The 17,135-nt window shown below is 32.6% G+C and overlaps 1 protein-coding gene across 4 annotated transcripts in view; it reads left to right on the forward strand.

The window, feature by feature from the left end:
- The window catches only part of LOC126890706 (zinc finger protein 678-like), a 138,949-nt gene that overhangs the window by 29,973 nt on the left and 91,841 nt on the right, over positions 1-17,135 (forward strand). For all 4 annotated transcript variants that reach the window (XM_050659872.1, XM_050659871.1, XM_050659869.1 and 1 more), the window contains exons 2-3: positions 7,845-7,970; positions 13,151-13,279. In XM_050659872.1, the coding sequence (XP_050515829.1) occupies positions 7,845-7,970; positions 13,151-13,279 (255 nt within the window). The remainder of the gene's footprint in view (positions 1-7,844; positions 7,971-13,150; positions 13,280-17,135) is intronic.

Genomic DNA, 17,135 nt, shown 5'->3' on the forward strand with positions numbered 1-17,135 from the left:
TCAAAATTTCATTGATATCGCATACTTACCTCAAGCGAAGAAGTGTTGCAGAAAATAGACAAAGAACGAGAACTTTTCAACACAGTGAAAATTAGAAAAATATATCTAGGTCAGATACTGAGAAACAATAAGTACCAATATGCTCAACTAACAAGTAATTGGACTTCGTAAGTCCTAGGTTTTCACCCAAAGTAATCGAAAGTAGAACTGGAAGACGATATTTGAATTTTACGTGTAACTTTGCGTGGATTGATATACGAATTTACTAATTTTGAGTCATTTTTACTAAACTTTGACATTTGTCACCTCATTTATAATTCTACCCGGTATAATAGCGGAGGAGTTATATTGGCGGTCGTACGGACCGACAGAAAGATTGCCTAGGTCAATTATCTCACCTTTAGTACCATCCTTGGATTATAAGCTTTCATTTGACACCTCATTTATCATTCTAGCTGGTATAATGATGGATGAGTAATATTCGCGGTCGGACGGACCGACGGACAGACCGCCTAGGTCAAATATCTCACCTTTAGTACCATCCTTGGATTATCAGCTTTCATTTGACACCTCATTTGTCATTCTACCTGGTATAAGACGGAGAAGTTATATTCGCGGTCGTACGGACCGACGGAAAGACAGCCTAGGTCAAATATCTCACCTTTAGTACCATCGTTGGATTATAAGCTTTCATTTGACACCTCATTTGTCATTCTACCTGGTATAATGATGGAGGAATTATATTCGCGGTCGGACAGACCGCCAATGTCAAATATCTCACCTTTAGTACCATCCTTGGATTATCAGCTTTCATTTGACACCTCATTTGTCATTCTACCTGGTATAATGACGGAGGAGTTATATTCCCGGTCGTACGGACCGACGGAAAGGCAGCCTGGGTCAAATATCTCACCTTTAGTACCATCCTTGGATTATCAGCTTTCATTTGACCTCATTTGTCATTCTACCTGGTATAATGACGGAGAAGTTATATTCGCGGTCGTACGGACCGACGGAAAGACAGCCTAGGTCAAATATCTCACCTTTAGTACCATCCTTGGATTATAAGCTTTTATTTGACACCTCATTTATCATTCAAGCTGGTATAATAATGGAGGAGTTATATTCGCGGTCGGAGGGACCGACGCACATACCGCCTAAGTCAAATATGTCACCTTTAGTACCATCCTTGGATTATAAGCTTTCATTTGACACCTCATTTGTCATTCTACCTGGTATAATGACGGAGGAGTTATATTCGTGGTCGTACGGACCGACGGAAAGACAGCCTAGGTCAAATATCTCACCTTTAGTACCATCCTTGGATTATAAGCTTTCATTTGACACCTCATTTGTCATTCTAGCTGATATATTGACGGAGGAATTGTGATTACAGACAGACGGACGTGGATAATACAAAGTTTTCACATTTTTTCAAAATTGGGTGAAAACAATAGTGAAAGGAAAGATGGAGGGAAAGAGAACTAGGAAGGAAAAGACTATCGTGGCTAAGAAACATCCGACAATGGACAGGGCTAAATTTTGAGCAGCTAATAAGAACACCTGAAGACAGACAAGAATTTGCAATTGTAGTAGTCAACCTCCATTGAGGAGAGGGCAATTTAGGAAGAAGAAAATGTTTGTTTTAATTTAAGCAACATATAAACAAACAGTTTCTTGACTATGTCTTTGTTTTATTTCTTCAAACAACACGTTATACAAAATTAAACAAAAATTGAAGTTTATGTAGGTCTACAAAATGTCCACTAATATATCTAAGGAATATCGCTCGTAGTTGGAGGGGCTATCCGAGGTTTTGGAGGAAGAAGGTGGAGGTTTCTTAAAGGGCCTCAATATTCTTAATTCGGGACTGCCAGGGATGTATAAACTACTAAACCTATGTACAGTATTCTTTAAAAGTGTATCAATCTTTTTAGTTTTGCTATCACTGTTTGGTTGAATTTCAGCAAAATGACAACATCTAAAAATGGATATAAATCTATTATACGACATGTTTTTATGCAATGATAAAGAGGAAAGATATACAACACATCTAATTTCCAATAGTTTTCTATTTTAGTCATTTGGACAATACCCTTAAGATAAAACCAAAGAATTTTTTAGGTTCTTCTTTGTCAACATTTTTCCATCTAGTCAGTCGACTCCTATTGTTAGTTTGCATCTCTTTCAAAATTCAGGCATAATTATTTGTATGAATTATGCCATTTCATCAATTAAAGTCATTCGAAAAGTATTAAAATATTTTTATCATGATTACTTGACCAGTTGAATGTGGAATTGCATCAAAGTTTTGGATCTCTGAATTTCCAGAAAAGTTTTCCCTTCCTGCCAACAGTACATTAGACATTAGACGACCACACTGTGTCCTGCTGCAATATGCATTCTTCTAGTGTAGGTTTCGTAAACTGACACCGTTTTTTTACGGGAAACCCCCATTAACAGTACAAAAACAATAGTTAAATTTTAAAAAAGGTTAGGCCAAATACCCATATATATGGCATTTATAGATTTTGAAAAGGCATCAGACTCCATAGAACACTGGGCAGTGAAACAATCACTACACAATAGCAGAGTAGATTACAGATATACAGAACTAATCTCTAATACATACAGTAAGGCCACAACTACGATCCAACTTGAACAGAATACGCACCCCATACCTATCAAAAGGGGCGTTAGACATGGAGATATTTTCAAGAGATTACAATGAGAAGAATATGGAATCATCTTTAACGGCCAATACTTAAATCACCTAAGATACGCTGACGATATCGTCCTTATCGTTACAGACAAGGAACAACTACAAATAATGATACAACAACTAGACCAAGAAGCCACTAAAGTTGGATTAAATATGAATTACAGCAAAACAAACAAAAGTGATAACAAATCAAGAATATGAGTTAAGAATCGTAGTTAAACAAAACCAAATAGAGGAAGTGAATGAATACATATACTTAGGACAAATAATAAAATTGAATAGAGACAACCAAACAGCAGAAATAAAGAGACGAACGAAGTTAGCGTGGGCCTCGTTTGGTAAGCTCAGCTTCATATTGAAGAATAAAAAATACCCTCAATATCTAAAAACGAAAATCTACGACCAATTTATTCTTCCGGTCCTTGCATATGGATGTCAAACATGGACGTTCACAAAAGCGAATATGGACAGAATTGCGAAAACACAAAGAGCAATCAAAAGACAAATGATAGACTGTCAGATAGAAAAAGGAATTCCTGGGTAAGAAATATCACAAAAGTTAAAGATGCTACTCGTCAAACAGCTAAACGAAAATGGAAATTCGCCGGTCATACGATTAGACAAAAAGACGAAAGATGGAATAAAATTATTACAGAGTGCAGACCATGGACATATATAAACGAAAGAGAGGGAGACCACAGATGAGATGGGTAGATGACCTAAAACACCAAGCCGGCTCAAAATGGATGCGCATGGCTCAGGATAGAGAAAGATGGAGGAGAGAAGGGGATGCCTATGTCCAATATTGGATGTCGCAAGGCTAATAGATAGGTATTATAACTAGGTATATCCAAGTTAAAAGAAAACTCAAAAGTAATTCTAATTCTATCAGACTTAATGAATCTAGATCATTGAGATAACTAGTACATATACTATTAAAAAAAATAATTTTAGACTATTAAAATAAAAACATTTTAAACAAACTGAATACTATGTAATACAAGATAGGTACCTCTTTAGTTGGTTCAAAGTGTATTTAAATAAATCAATCTGCAGATTATTGGCCATAGACATGCATCTGTCAAGAGGATTATTCACACCATAAGTTGTTCTGTGAAAGAGAATTCGAAAAGTTGGTTGTTGCCTTAGATCACGACGTGGTATGTGAAAAGTAACATATTCTAAGATATTAGGATAATCTAACAGACCATTAACCAACTTAAATAAGAATAATAGTGAAAATCTATCTCTACGGATGCTTAGCGGAGTTAATGAAATGTGTTGCTCAATCTCCATGTAATTATGATTAGCTATTATAGTAAGTCCACATTTAAAAGCACGCACTCTTAAGGGGGAGGGGGGGGGGTATAGTATTTTTGATTATTTTTTTCGATTTTTTTATTGGCTTATTTGATTGTAACTATTTTCAAGAGTACACCATTAAAATTTCAAGTTAATCTGAGCAAAATTGACGGAGATATGGATATATACAAAAATTTTCTTAGTATTATATTGACAAAACTACATTTTTTTAAATGCGTTTTCTGAAAAACATGTTTTTTTGAGGCAGTGTACATCATAACTCAAAAAGTCATGCACCGATCTTTCTGAAATTTTGCACACTTCTTTTTTAGACATTTTACTAGGTAGTGACGTCGAGTCACTTTTTGCTTATTTTAATACTTTTTTGGTTATATTACCATTTTTCTCTTTACCGAACACACTTTTTTTTTGTTTTTTTTTTATTTTTTCATTTTAAAGTTATACCATGAATTTAAAAATCAATATAATCATAAAAACTCGACGTCACTACCTCAAAAAACTCTTAAACTAAAATAATCTTTTTGGTTTATATGTTTCAAATGATTCTGTCCGAAGATATGGTGTACACCGCAAATCATCTTCTTTTTTGGATCATCTACTTAAAAATGACGCCACTGCTTCATTTTTTAATATTTTTCAATAAAAATTTAACTGAATAATCTTCAAGTGTTCTTCTTTAAGATATCCTTTTACCCATTTAATTTAACCCTACCAATTTCAAGGGAAAACGTTTTAAAATTATGCAAAAAAACGCAGAATTAACTATACCCCCGCCCCTTAAGAATCTATGTTGAACTCTTTCCAAATAAATCATGTGATTTTGAAAATAAGGAGACCAAATTATTGAACAGTATTCCAAAATTGATCTGACCAAAGAACAATAAACAACCCTGACAGTATGAACTGAAAAGTATTGGCAATTCCTTAGAACAAAACCAAGCATTTTACTACTCTTTACAGCAATTGAATTAATATGATTTATAAATGTTAATTTCTCATCAAATATGATTCCCAAGTCTTTGACAGTAGTAACTAGTAACATATTGAAGTGGTTGATTATCAATGACATATGAAGACTGGTATTTGATTATTTTACGGGTAAAACTAATAAAACAACATTTTTTAACATTAAGATCCATCTTATTAACCCGACACCGGTACCCCGTCAAAATAGCCCCGTCAAAAAAGCTCCGACAAAATAGCCCCGACATAATATCCCGCACACAAAATAGCTCCGACAAAATAGCCTGCAGACAAAATAGCCGCGGAATAATAGCCCGCCGACAAAATAGCTCCGACAAAATAGCCTCGACAAAATAGCCCCGACAAATTCAGAATTCATCATGAAATAATTCCTTAAAAATACTTTTTTTCGGACATGGTAATTATCCTCTATTCAGATGTTTATCTTCACCACATTAAATAAAAATGGTCTTTTCAGAGAACTCGAGTCCTGTCTTCCCTGTCCCTTGGAAGTTTGAACATTTAATTTAAGCGAAAATCAATCTTTATTTATGATATAAACATTTTTTTCTGTTTTCGGGCAACAGTAAAATACATTTTAAATTAAATACATTCTTCCTTTTTGTCAAATAATTTAAATTAAAAAAAAGTTTTTTGGACACCTTGTATAAATAATTATGTCATTTTTTATAAGAGGCTGTTTTAGCCGGGGCTATTTTAGCCGGGGCTGTTTTGACCGGGGCTATTTTGTGTGCGATCTATTTTGTCGGGGCTATTTTGTTTGCGGGCTATTTTGTCGGGGCTATTTTGTGTTCGGGCTATTTTGACGGGGCTGTTTTGACCGGGCTATTTTGACGGGTCACGCCCGACACCAACTGTGTAATTGGTTCTGTAAAAGCAACTGATCGTTTGGACCCTCAACAATCTTCCAAAGTTTTAAATGATCTGCAAACATTAAACAGTGACTATTATTAAAACAGTTGGTCTTTTTTCTTAAGGCTGATCTACTTGTGAAGGAAGAATGTTTGCACTAGTACTTGGAGCATCTAGATGTTCTTCATCATCTTCGTGCTACATCCCTTAGAGGGCCTCGACCTTCTCAAGCTTTCTACGCCATTCGGTTCTGTCCATTACTTGCATTTTCCAGTTGCTGACTTCAATCTTCTCGGCATCTTGTGTTACCCCTTCCATCCACCTTAACTTTGGTCTACCCCGTCTTCTCATTCCCACGGGTTGAGCTGTTAGAATCTTTTTTATCATGTTCAATTCAGGGGCCCGGGCTACATGTCCTGCCCACTGCAGGCGGTTTCGCTTAATTACAGTGATAATATCTTTTCCATCAAACGTATGCTTGTAGATATTCTGCAGTTCAAAGTTATATTTACGCCTCCATATTCCGTTCTCACAGACCGCTCCGAATATCTTACGTAGCACCTTTCTTTAAAAAATTGATAGGGCGGATTGATCTGTTTTAGTTAGCGTCCATGCCTCTGATCCATATGTGAGAACGGGGACTATTAATGTTCTGTAGAGCCTTATACGAGTTTTTTGAGACAGACGTTTGTTAGATAAGTACTTCGATAGACCATGATAACACCTGTTTGCAATTATTATTCGCCTTTTTATTTCCTCAGATGTGATATTATTGGGATTAACCGATGTCCCTAGATATATGAACTCTTTGACCGCTTCGAAGTTTTGGACATTGATTATTAGATCTGCGTCAACATTTCCAGGTCTTGTGTTTGTGTTAGTCGCCATGAATTTGGTTTTATTTTGATTTAAATGTAACCTCATTCGTTCTGCCGCTGCTACTAGATCGGTTAGGATTTCTGCAGTTCTCACCTTGGCTCTTGTTATAATGTCCACGTCGTCTGCATATGCTAGAATTTGGACTGATCTATTAAATATTGTTCCCCTAATAATAAATATTGTACTACACTGGAGACCAAGACAAGAAGCATATCGAAGTAGAGGTCATCCGCCAACTAGATGGTCTGATGACATCAAACGGATCGACAGAAACTGGATGCAGACAGCACAGGACAGAAATGCATGGAGAAGACTGAGGGAGACCTATATCCAGCAGTGGATAGATCCGGGTTGAATGATGATGATGATGAATGGCTATAAATAAATACCCCAACTGCCTATTTATAGAAATGCCTAACATCTGCGTTATTATCGAGGCCAGTGCTGTAATAAATTAATAAATATTAATAAACTTCTTCCTGTTTATCCACCGATATTGAATATTGTAGGAAATTTAGAATTTACGATGGCGCTCATTGTTCAGGTCGACCATCGACACCTAATAAACTACGTAAGAGGCATTAAAATATTTCAATATTGTTGTCAAATATAACGAGATCCGCTTATAACGAGGTAGGTAATTAGTCCGCCATTTCAGTTCTCATTATAGAGGGAGTCTACTGTATTACCATTTGGACAGTGAAGTTGTTAACATTAAAACTTTTTAAACTTAGTGACTCTGGATCTTGAACATATCCATTTATAATCTTAACCCATTCAGTGCTCATGTCACCTTTGCGTGCCATGCTGATACTAATTTGACTTGTTCATACTAACTTGACCAGTTTTTTGTTAGTGCTGGTAGGAAATAGTTGTGACTCCGTGAGTGTGTTATAAAGTAACATTTTATTTTTGTTAATTTTTTTGTAACCCTACACCATTGTATGGTAGAAGGGATATGATTATAAATAAAAAAAATTATTTTTGTGTAAAAATGAGGACATCCCGTAAATATATAAATAAATAATTTAAATGAATAAAAATAAGTAATAAACAGTGTAATATAATTAGTATCTTTTATTAGCTGTGGAACTAAAAACTGAAATTAAGGAGGAGGTTATTGAAGACAAACTACAATATGTAGAACTTCAGCTGTCTGCACCTCTAGAACTTGAAGACTTGGAAAATGAAATAGATGATGATAAATCAGGTAAGATTAAAACATCTGGCAAATGATTCATAAAAAGGTAAGCCGTAAAAATGCTGATTTTTTGTGGACTTAGCCTAAAAAAAATACAATTTTTACTGTTTTACTTGGGGGAGACTAGTAAAAGTACCCAAAAATCACGAAATACTAAAAATGTAATAATAACCAAAAACATTTACGTGAAAAGGTTACAAAAGTATATGTGTCTTAATAAAAAACGCACTGAAACATAATAACTATCAATGCTTTTTAGGATTAAATTATATATTAGGAAAAGACATAATATTGGTTAAAACAATCAAGTTTTTTAATATCCCAAAACGACTTTCAAAAATTAATTCCGATAGAGGGCGCTCAAATCTCAAAGATGGACGATAACTTCTAACAAACAATGGACCGTGATAGTCCTGACGTCAAATCAATGTTGGCTATTCTGGAACAGTTTCCAAACAAAACAAAAATCTGCCACAAATTCACACGTGGTGTTTATTTTCGTTTTTATAATTGGAATATATTGCTTGTCGGATGTTTAATTTTTACAAAATGGTAATGTGTTGGGTACCCGCGCGATTGTAATCAGTGCTCATAGTATATTTGCCACCATATTTTCAAATAGGACTGGTTAAGAACCTGAAGAAACGCAGTAAGTACTATGTAGTGTTGTAAATCCTTTATTTTGTGTAGGGAAATTTATAAAATTAAAAGCAATATGATTGATATGACTAACAAGGATTGTGCCTTTAGAAAAAATGTACAGGTGATTGTTAAAACAAAATAAAATTAAAAATGATTACACAAATCATATGTATAATCAATGGACCGTGATAGTGTGACGTCAAATAGGTTTCCAAACAAATCAAATGTTTGACGTCTGTGAATTGTTTATACACGTGATTTGTGTAATCATTTTTAATTTTATTTTGTTTTAACCATCATCGGCACATTTTTTCTAAAGACACAATCTTTGTTAGCCATATCAATCATATTGCTTTTAATTTTATAAATGTCCCTACACAAAATCAAGGATTTATACACTACATAGTACTTACTGCGTTTGCTTCAGGTTCTTAACCAGTCCTATTTGGAAATATGGTGGGAAATATAAGCATTAACTACAATCACGGGTACCCAACACATTACCATTTTGTAAAAATTAAACATCCTACAAGCAATATATTCCAATTATAAAAATGAAAACAAACACTACGTGTGAATTTTTGCTTTGTTTGGAAACTTTTCCAGACTAGCCAATATTGATTTGACGTCACGACTATCACGGTCCATTGACAGACGTCAAACGTTTGCTTTGTTTGGAAACTTTTGTGACGTTTTGACGTCACACTGTCACGGTCCATTAATTTGTCATTTGATCTCGAAGCCGTAAAACATTGACTATAAATCATTTACACGTGTGTTTTGCCAAAGTGACCAAGTTTTACTACTACTTATGGGTTAAGACGAGTGAACGAGAAGTTGACAGGTAAAAGGTTGTAACCCACAAATCAAGTTTTTTCAGGAAGTAAAAGTCCATTTAAGTAATTTTGTGACGAATTAACCTAATAATTATTTTCATACATTTATAGATGAATAATTCATCTTAATGATGAATAATAATTCATGTAGATCAATAATTATTATTGATCTACAAATTAATGAAAAAAAATATGAGGTTAATTCCTCATAAAATTACTTAAAAATTTTGTGAAACAGTTGTCATTAGTGTCATTTCTTGATGTTTCATGAAAGAGATTTTAGACCCTCTACTTTTTGACGTACGTTAAACATAAAACGTTAAGGCTGTATGACACTATGCATTTTCTTGTATCATTTCTAATATCGTTTCTGATATATGTCAAAAAAATGTATAGTGTCATACACAGATACAAGAAATGATACAAGAATTTGTGCCAGACACAGATTCTTGTACAAGAACTGCGCCAATTTCTGCGCAAAGAGCAAAAACGTATAACCTGCTGGTAAAACATCTAAATGTCATAATTCTTAATGGCGGCTGAAGCTGAAAATCATATGATTTATGTCTTGATGAATTTATTTGTGTTTTTGTAGGTATTATTTATAAATCTTTTATTGATACTTAATATACCGTTTGATATGGACTACTGTTCTACTAATAACCATATAATATTTAGCTCCTAGTAAAGTTCAAACTATGTATAACTTTGGGTTTCATGTTGCATAATTTTTTAATAGAGGAAAATGCAATTAAACTAATGTGGATCAAACTAAAGATAATTTTAATGCAAATATTTTAGCGCAAATATCAAAACAAAATAAAAACACAAAATCAACCTGAAACAGTCAACGTAAAATTGTGCTTAACATTAAAATGTTAAATTTATAAGTTTTTAAAAGTTTATAAATTTCATAAAATCCTTAAAATCAGCTGTAGACGCAGTACTACCATACCAACGTGACACAGGGTGACAAATTTCGACCAATCACGTGCCGAATTTCATACACTTTTCGATATAAGAACTTGCATAGTGTCATACAGGGCACAAATGTACGTACAAGAAATGATACAAGGAAATGTATATCAGAAACGATATTAGAAATGATACAAGAAAATGCATAGTGTCATACAGTCACAGCCTATACTTGCCATGCGCATTGAGCAATAAATAAGGGATAACGTGTTTACGTAAAATAGTTTTTGAATCCTTTCAGAAAATACGCATACAGACTAACGTTAATTGACATTAGGTAAAGGTAACCTATAAAACGGCAGTTATGTGATAAAACTTATTTTATTGAATTATTTGCCATAATGGAAGAAAATGTATTAAGACGTTCACCAAAGACAATTTACTACTTTAGGAACACAAAACATCCATCCTAAATTTAACAAGACAATTCAGTCAAGTGTTAGATTTCTCAAGAAATGGTGTAATTTAGAATTATTCTACCAGGGTTGCCAAGCAGATTATATTCAATTATATAATATGTTTATTACCTGATAGTTTTTAAGAAAAACAAATTTTTATTACAATTTTGTACATCGTTACTATGTTTTTTATTCTAGTTGTCTTTGGTTCAGCTCATATGACATTTTTTTCGTTTTTTTATGATTTAGATATATGACATTTGGCAACCTTACAAATACGTTATCCCTTAATAACGGGAACCTTATTTCTACCTAAATAAGGGGATACCTTATCCGCTAATAAAGTAATACGTTATTTTTCTGTTACTGCGCATGAGCAGAATAACGTATAACGTTCTCTAATGACATGAAAAATAACGTTTCTCCCCAATAAAAACCCGTTGTAAAATCATCAGTAAGTGAAACAGAATTCATTGATAGTCCAGGGCGGATCTGTTTTGAGATGGACGTTGAGAGGTGACTCAAATTTTTTTGCAAAAATTGCTTGAAAATAAATCAAATAATAATATTTGAGTTATCCTCCCTCTCAAAAAGGTCCGGAACATTGTTTAAATAATCAAAATGTCAAGAATTGGAGGAAAAATTCGACTTTTTCCTTCGTTTTTTGATTATAACTTTAAAAGTATTCATTTCCGAGAAAAGTTGTACTGACATAAAAGTTGCGTAATTCAATTTACTACAACATAGAATTGGTTAAAACTTTAAAAAATAGTTACCCTAGTTGCAAAATAGCAATAATTGCGAAAAAACCATACAAAAACAAGTATTCGCATTTTACGTTTTTCAACCATTTATGCTACACTTAGGACCTTCATATTTCACCCAGAAAAACTTTATAATACAGTAAAACAATACTGTAAATTTCATTAAGATCGGTTCAATAGATTTTGCAAAATAAATTTTGCAATACAGCTTTCGCAAAAAAAATTCATTTTTTCAAAATGTTACAGGACTGAAAATAAAGCAGATAGCAAGTTGAATTTTTTTTGGCTTATAGAAGTGTACTGTACCTTTCATTTGAAATTTTCAAAATTAAAATCGATTAATTACCACGGCGTCAGAAAATTTTTGAAATAAACAATAATTTTTGGTGCTACGCGTAGGACAGCGGTCTTCGATTCACACAGGTTGATTTCCACCAAAATTTCTTCCAATGTTTATCTAATATATTATTTTCTTACTCTATATTTTGTTGTATTTTAATTTTTTAATTCCAAAAAAATCAAACTAATTTTATTATTGTTTGTGAAATATTGTTTAAACAATTGCATATGTTTAAAAATAATAAACTTTTATTATTTAAGTTAAAATATATGAACAAAGAAAGTTTTTGCTAATAAAAGTGTTATTTCAAAGGATAGAGTATGTGTTTTTATTTTGCAATAAACAAATTTATTTATTTATATCGAAATGTCATAAAAATTAAAATGTATCAATCATTATCAAAGGTCATTGGAATGCCCAATAATAGCAACCTATCCGCTGTCCTGCGCGTAGCACCAATAATTAATGTTTATTTAAAAAAATTCCTGACGCCGTGGTGTTAAGCGATTTTAATTTTGCAAAATTGCAAATGAAAGGTACAGTGCACTTCTATATGCAAAAAAATTTTCAACTTGCTATCTGCTTTATTTTCAGTCCTGTAACATTTTGAAAAAATGCATTTTTTTACGAAAGCTGGATTGCAAAATTTATTTTGCAAAATCTATTGAACCGATCTTAATAAAATTTACAGTATTGTTTTACTGTATCATAAAATTTTTCAGGGTGAAATATGAAGGTCCTAAGTGTAGCATAAATGGTTGAAAAACGTAAAATGCGAATACTTGTTTTTGTATGTTTTTTTCACAATTATTGCTATTTTGCAACAAGGGTGACTATTTCTTCAATTTTTAACCAATTCTATATTGTAGGAAATTTAGTTACGCAACTTTTATGTCAGTACAACTTTTCTCGGAAATGAATACTTTTAAAGTTATAATCAAAAAACCAAGAAAAAAATCGAATTTTTCCTTAATTTTTTGACATTTTGATTATTTAAACAATGTTCCGGACCTTTTTGAGAGGGAGGATAACTCAAATATTATTATTTGATTTATTTTCAAGCAATTTCTGCAAAAAAATTTGAGTCACCTCTCAACGTCCAAATGTACTAATATTTTTACAGATGCGCCCTGGTCTATGATATAAATTTCATATCAATAAATAGTCTACCTTTTTATGAAACTATCACCAAATAGGTAATAAACAGTGTGATATAATTCGTATCTGTTATTAGTTGTGGAACTAAAAACTGAAGTTAAAGAAGAGGTAGAGGTTATTGAAGATAAACGACAATATGTAGCACCTCAGCTGTCTGCGGCTCTAGAACTTGGAGACTTGGAAAATAAAACAAATGATAAATCAGGTAAGATAAAACTTACTTACTTTATTCATCTTGGAACATAGAGCCTTTACAGTCCCCTCCATCTGTTTTTGTCTAGGGTTTTTACCTCTTTCCATGTTAATTTGTTGTCTTTTAGTTCTTTGGTAACATTTGTTTTCCAGGATGTCATTGGTCTGCCTTTTCTTTTCCCAGTTGGTTGGTAATCCAGGGCGTGTTTGGTTATATCATCTTCATTTTTCCTTAATGTGAGTTCAATAAACTTCCATTTGCGTCTATTTATCGTTTTGGCTATCGGCTTTTGATTAGTGTTTCTCCAAAGTTCCTTGTTACTTATCCGATTTGACCAATATATTTTCGATAATCGTCTGAGGCATCTTAGGCCAGGGAAATAAGGCAAAAATATACCATGTTCGGGACACTTGAGCAGCCAGGTTGCAAATGGGGTTTTTCGGAACTACACTAACCGGCACTAAATTCCGCCACCCAAAATTTCCTAGTGTAAAAGTACGGAATGCATATACTTTTTTTGGGAATTTCTAAAATAAAAAGTACTGTACTAATTATTTTGAAAATTTGCATGAGCATTTACTATAAAAAGAAGTATATGTAAAACAATTTTCATAAAAAAATATTTATAATTAAACAATTTATGCGCCATCTACTGGCACCGTGAAAATAAAGACATAGCTCCACTGCTGCAGTGATTGGGACTAATAGAGATCCTGAAACATACAATTTTAAAGTGATTATTGAAATATAAGTTATTTCCTATACCATCAACTAGAATTTTGGAAAAATATTAAAATTTGGAAAAATGACGAGGTGTTGAATTTTTTTTTTTTTTAAATTTGCTAAAACATTTTCAGTTTCAAAAACCGTTAAATTGATATTTTTTATCCGATCAAAAAACCCCTAGTTGATGGTACAGAAAATAACTTAGGTATATTTCAATAATAACTTTGAAATTTTATATTTCAGAATCTCTATTAGTCCCTATCACTGCAGCAGTGGAGCTATGTTTTTATTTTCACGGTGCCAGTAGATGGCGCATAAATCGTTTAATTTTCAATATTTTTTTATGAAAATTGTTTTACTTATACTTCTTTTTATAATAAATGCTCATGCGAATTTTCAAAACAATTGGTACAGGACTTTTTCTTTTAGAAATTCCCAAAAAAGTATATGAATTTCGTACTTTTACACTAGGATAGCCCCTTAAGTTTGACAATCTATAACTTTCTTATTTGTGCTCCGATTTTCAAGATTCTTGCATCAGTTTGTAGGTACATATTTGGTGTATTTTGTTAATATTCCGGCAACAAAAATTTTTGGCTTAGATGGGGTGAATACTGTGGTGAATGGAAGCGTTGTAATTTCTCCTAACTTTAAAAAATTCTGTGGAAAAATTGGAAAGCTGATTTTGTTTGATACTCCTTTCGTGTTATCCTGGAGGTATCACTAAGGTTTTGTTTTTTGAATTATCCGAATATCTCTTTTATTGTAAGCGCTGTAAATAAAAATTTGCTTTGAAGGTTCATCTCATTAAATTTATCAAGCGCACGAAAGTTAACGGAACAAAACAAAATTAACAATAAAACAAAACAATTCAATAGCGGATATGTCCACCTTTTGCAGCAACGACTGCTCGCAATCTGTTTGGCATCGAATAAAGATATGTTATCCTTGCCTGGGGAATAGCCTGATATTGCTCTACGAGAACCATAACTGTACCAAATTTTCTGAAGGCCTACGATGACGGCGAATAGCTTTTTTTAGTTCATCCCATAAATGCTTATTAGGATTGAGATCGGGGATGCATGCGGGCCATTCTAATCTTATCAAACCAACCTCTATTTTATGAGTCGATCAGTGTTTTTATTTACAAAAATGGTACAGCTCTTACAAGAAAAGAGATTCGGATAATTCAAAAAACAAAATTTTAGTAATGCCTCGGAATAGTATGACATGACTATGAAACAAAATCAGCTCTTCCATTTTCCACAGAAATATTTAAAGTTAGGAGAAAATACAACGCTTCCATTCATCCCTGTATAATGTGATGCAAGCAACATTTTTTTGTTACCGGAATAATTCTGAACGATATCAATACATGTACCTACAAACTGGTGCAAGAATCTTGAAAATCGGAGCACAAATCATAAAGTTATAAATTGTCAAACTTAATCAAAAATTTTGGGTGGCGAAATTTTGTACCGGTGAGTGTATATACCTAATCCATTATAAATACAAAAATGCCGTCACAGTTTGGACGAGAATTTTAGTTATTAACAAATAAGTGTCAAAAATGGCAAGTTTTTCGTTTAAATCGCCACAGGTAAAAATAGGGTAGTTAAATATCTTATAGTATTCTTCTTTGAGTAGATGAGCGAAGGTTTAAAATGGCAGTTTTTGAATTTTGGTCCGATCATTTGTTGCATCGAAAATTTCAAAATAAAACTAAAATTTTGAAAATAAAAAATTTGCTATAACTTTTGCGAAAATGACCTTTCATATTCCACGAAAAGTTGAGTCAAAAGTCTGTATAATACACAAAAAAAATTAAGACGATTCGTAAATTAGTTTAAATTTTATTCAATTTCTTTATCCCGAATAGCATTTTTTTGCAGTGTTATTGTTCAGAAAATAATAATGAAGCGATTCTGTGAAAACTGCGTGAAAGAAGAATAGTTATGTTTTGAACGTATTTAAAAAAAATCATTAAAAAGTAATTTTTATCATTTCGAAAACATTTTACTAAAGTAGAGTAATTTTTGGCTTATAAACAATTTGAATAACTTTGTTAATATTGACTCTAGACTAAAACTACTTTGGGATTTGAAAAGCTTGTATTTTAAGACGAATTAAAAAAAAACTTTTCGCCTAGGTTAATTACGGTCAAAGTTAGCCACTCCTTTTTATTTAATTCACAGCTACTTTGTTTATAACAATTAAGCAACCTAACTAGCACCATTTTGAAGATCAAGGTATATACCTACTTTATGTGTAAAAGTTTGAGTAAACTTTGAACTTCAACAAAGTGGTTAAGACAGCTTTAAACATGACGTCCTAACGAAATCGATTCGTGGTCGGTGGAGGGGAATTATTAAAATCCGTGCACTCAAAAAATGAAATTGATTCTTCAAGCATATGCTGCCATTAATATCTCCGGAGCTTTTTGATGGATTTTGATCATAATTTTTTTAATTTTCATGTACTCGTAGTCCTGTAGAGTACGTTATGTATACATATCCCCACCTAACATTACAAACTGTTAGGGGGAACTCCCTTTATCACTTTGGGATATAAAAAATAGATTACGACCGATTCTAAGACCTACCAAATATACATATATAATTTCATAAAAATCGGTTAAGCGGTCTCGGAGGAGTATTGCAACTAACACTGTGACAGGAGAATTTTATAGATGTAAATATATAGATGACTATTAAAAAATAGGGGTTACTGATAGAAGAGTGAAAATTAAGGGTTGTATGTATTTTTTAATTTTACACCATATAAAATTAAGGTAGACAATTTTGTCAAAAAAAAATAAAAAAATGTCAGGGGGCAATTCCCCTTATAATTTATGGGTATGAAAAATATAAAAATAATCGGTCAAGCTGTTTCGGAGAAGTATGATAACTAACACTGTTACAGGAGAATTTTATGTATTAAGAAGTAACTGTGAAATAAATAATAAAAGTGGCTGACCGCCAACTAACCAAGGCGATTTTTTTTAAATTCGTGTAAAAATACCAGCTTTTGAAATCCCAAAGTAGATTTACTCCACATTCAATATTAACAAAGCTATTCAAATTGTTATTAAGCCAAAAATGACTTTACTTTAGTAAAATGTTTTCGGAATGGTAAACATGAC

The sequence above is a fragment of the Diabrotica virgifera genome, chromosome 8, assembly GCF_917563875.1.
Source record: "Diabrotica virgifera virgifera chromosome 8, PGI_DIABVI_V3a".
Classification (NCBI taxonomy): domain Eukaryota; kingdom Metazoa; phylum Arthropoda; class Insecta; order Coleoptera; family Chrysomelidae; genus Diabrotica; species Diabrotica virgifera.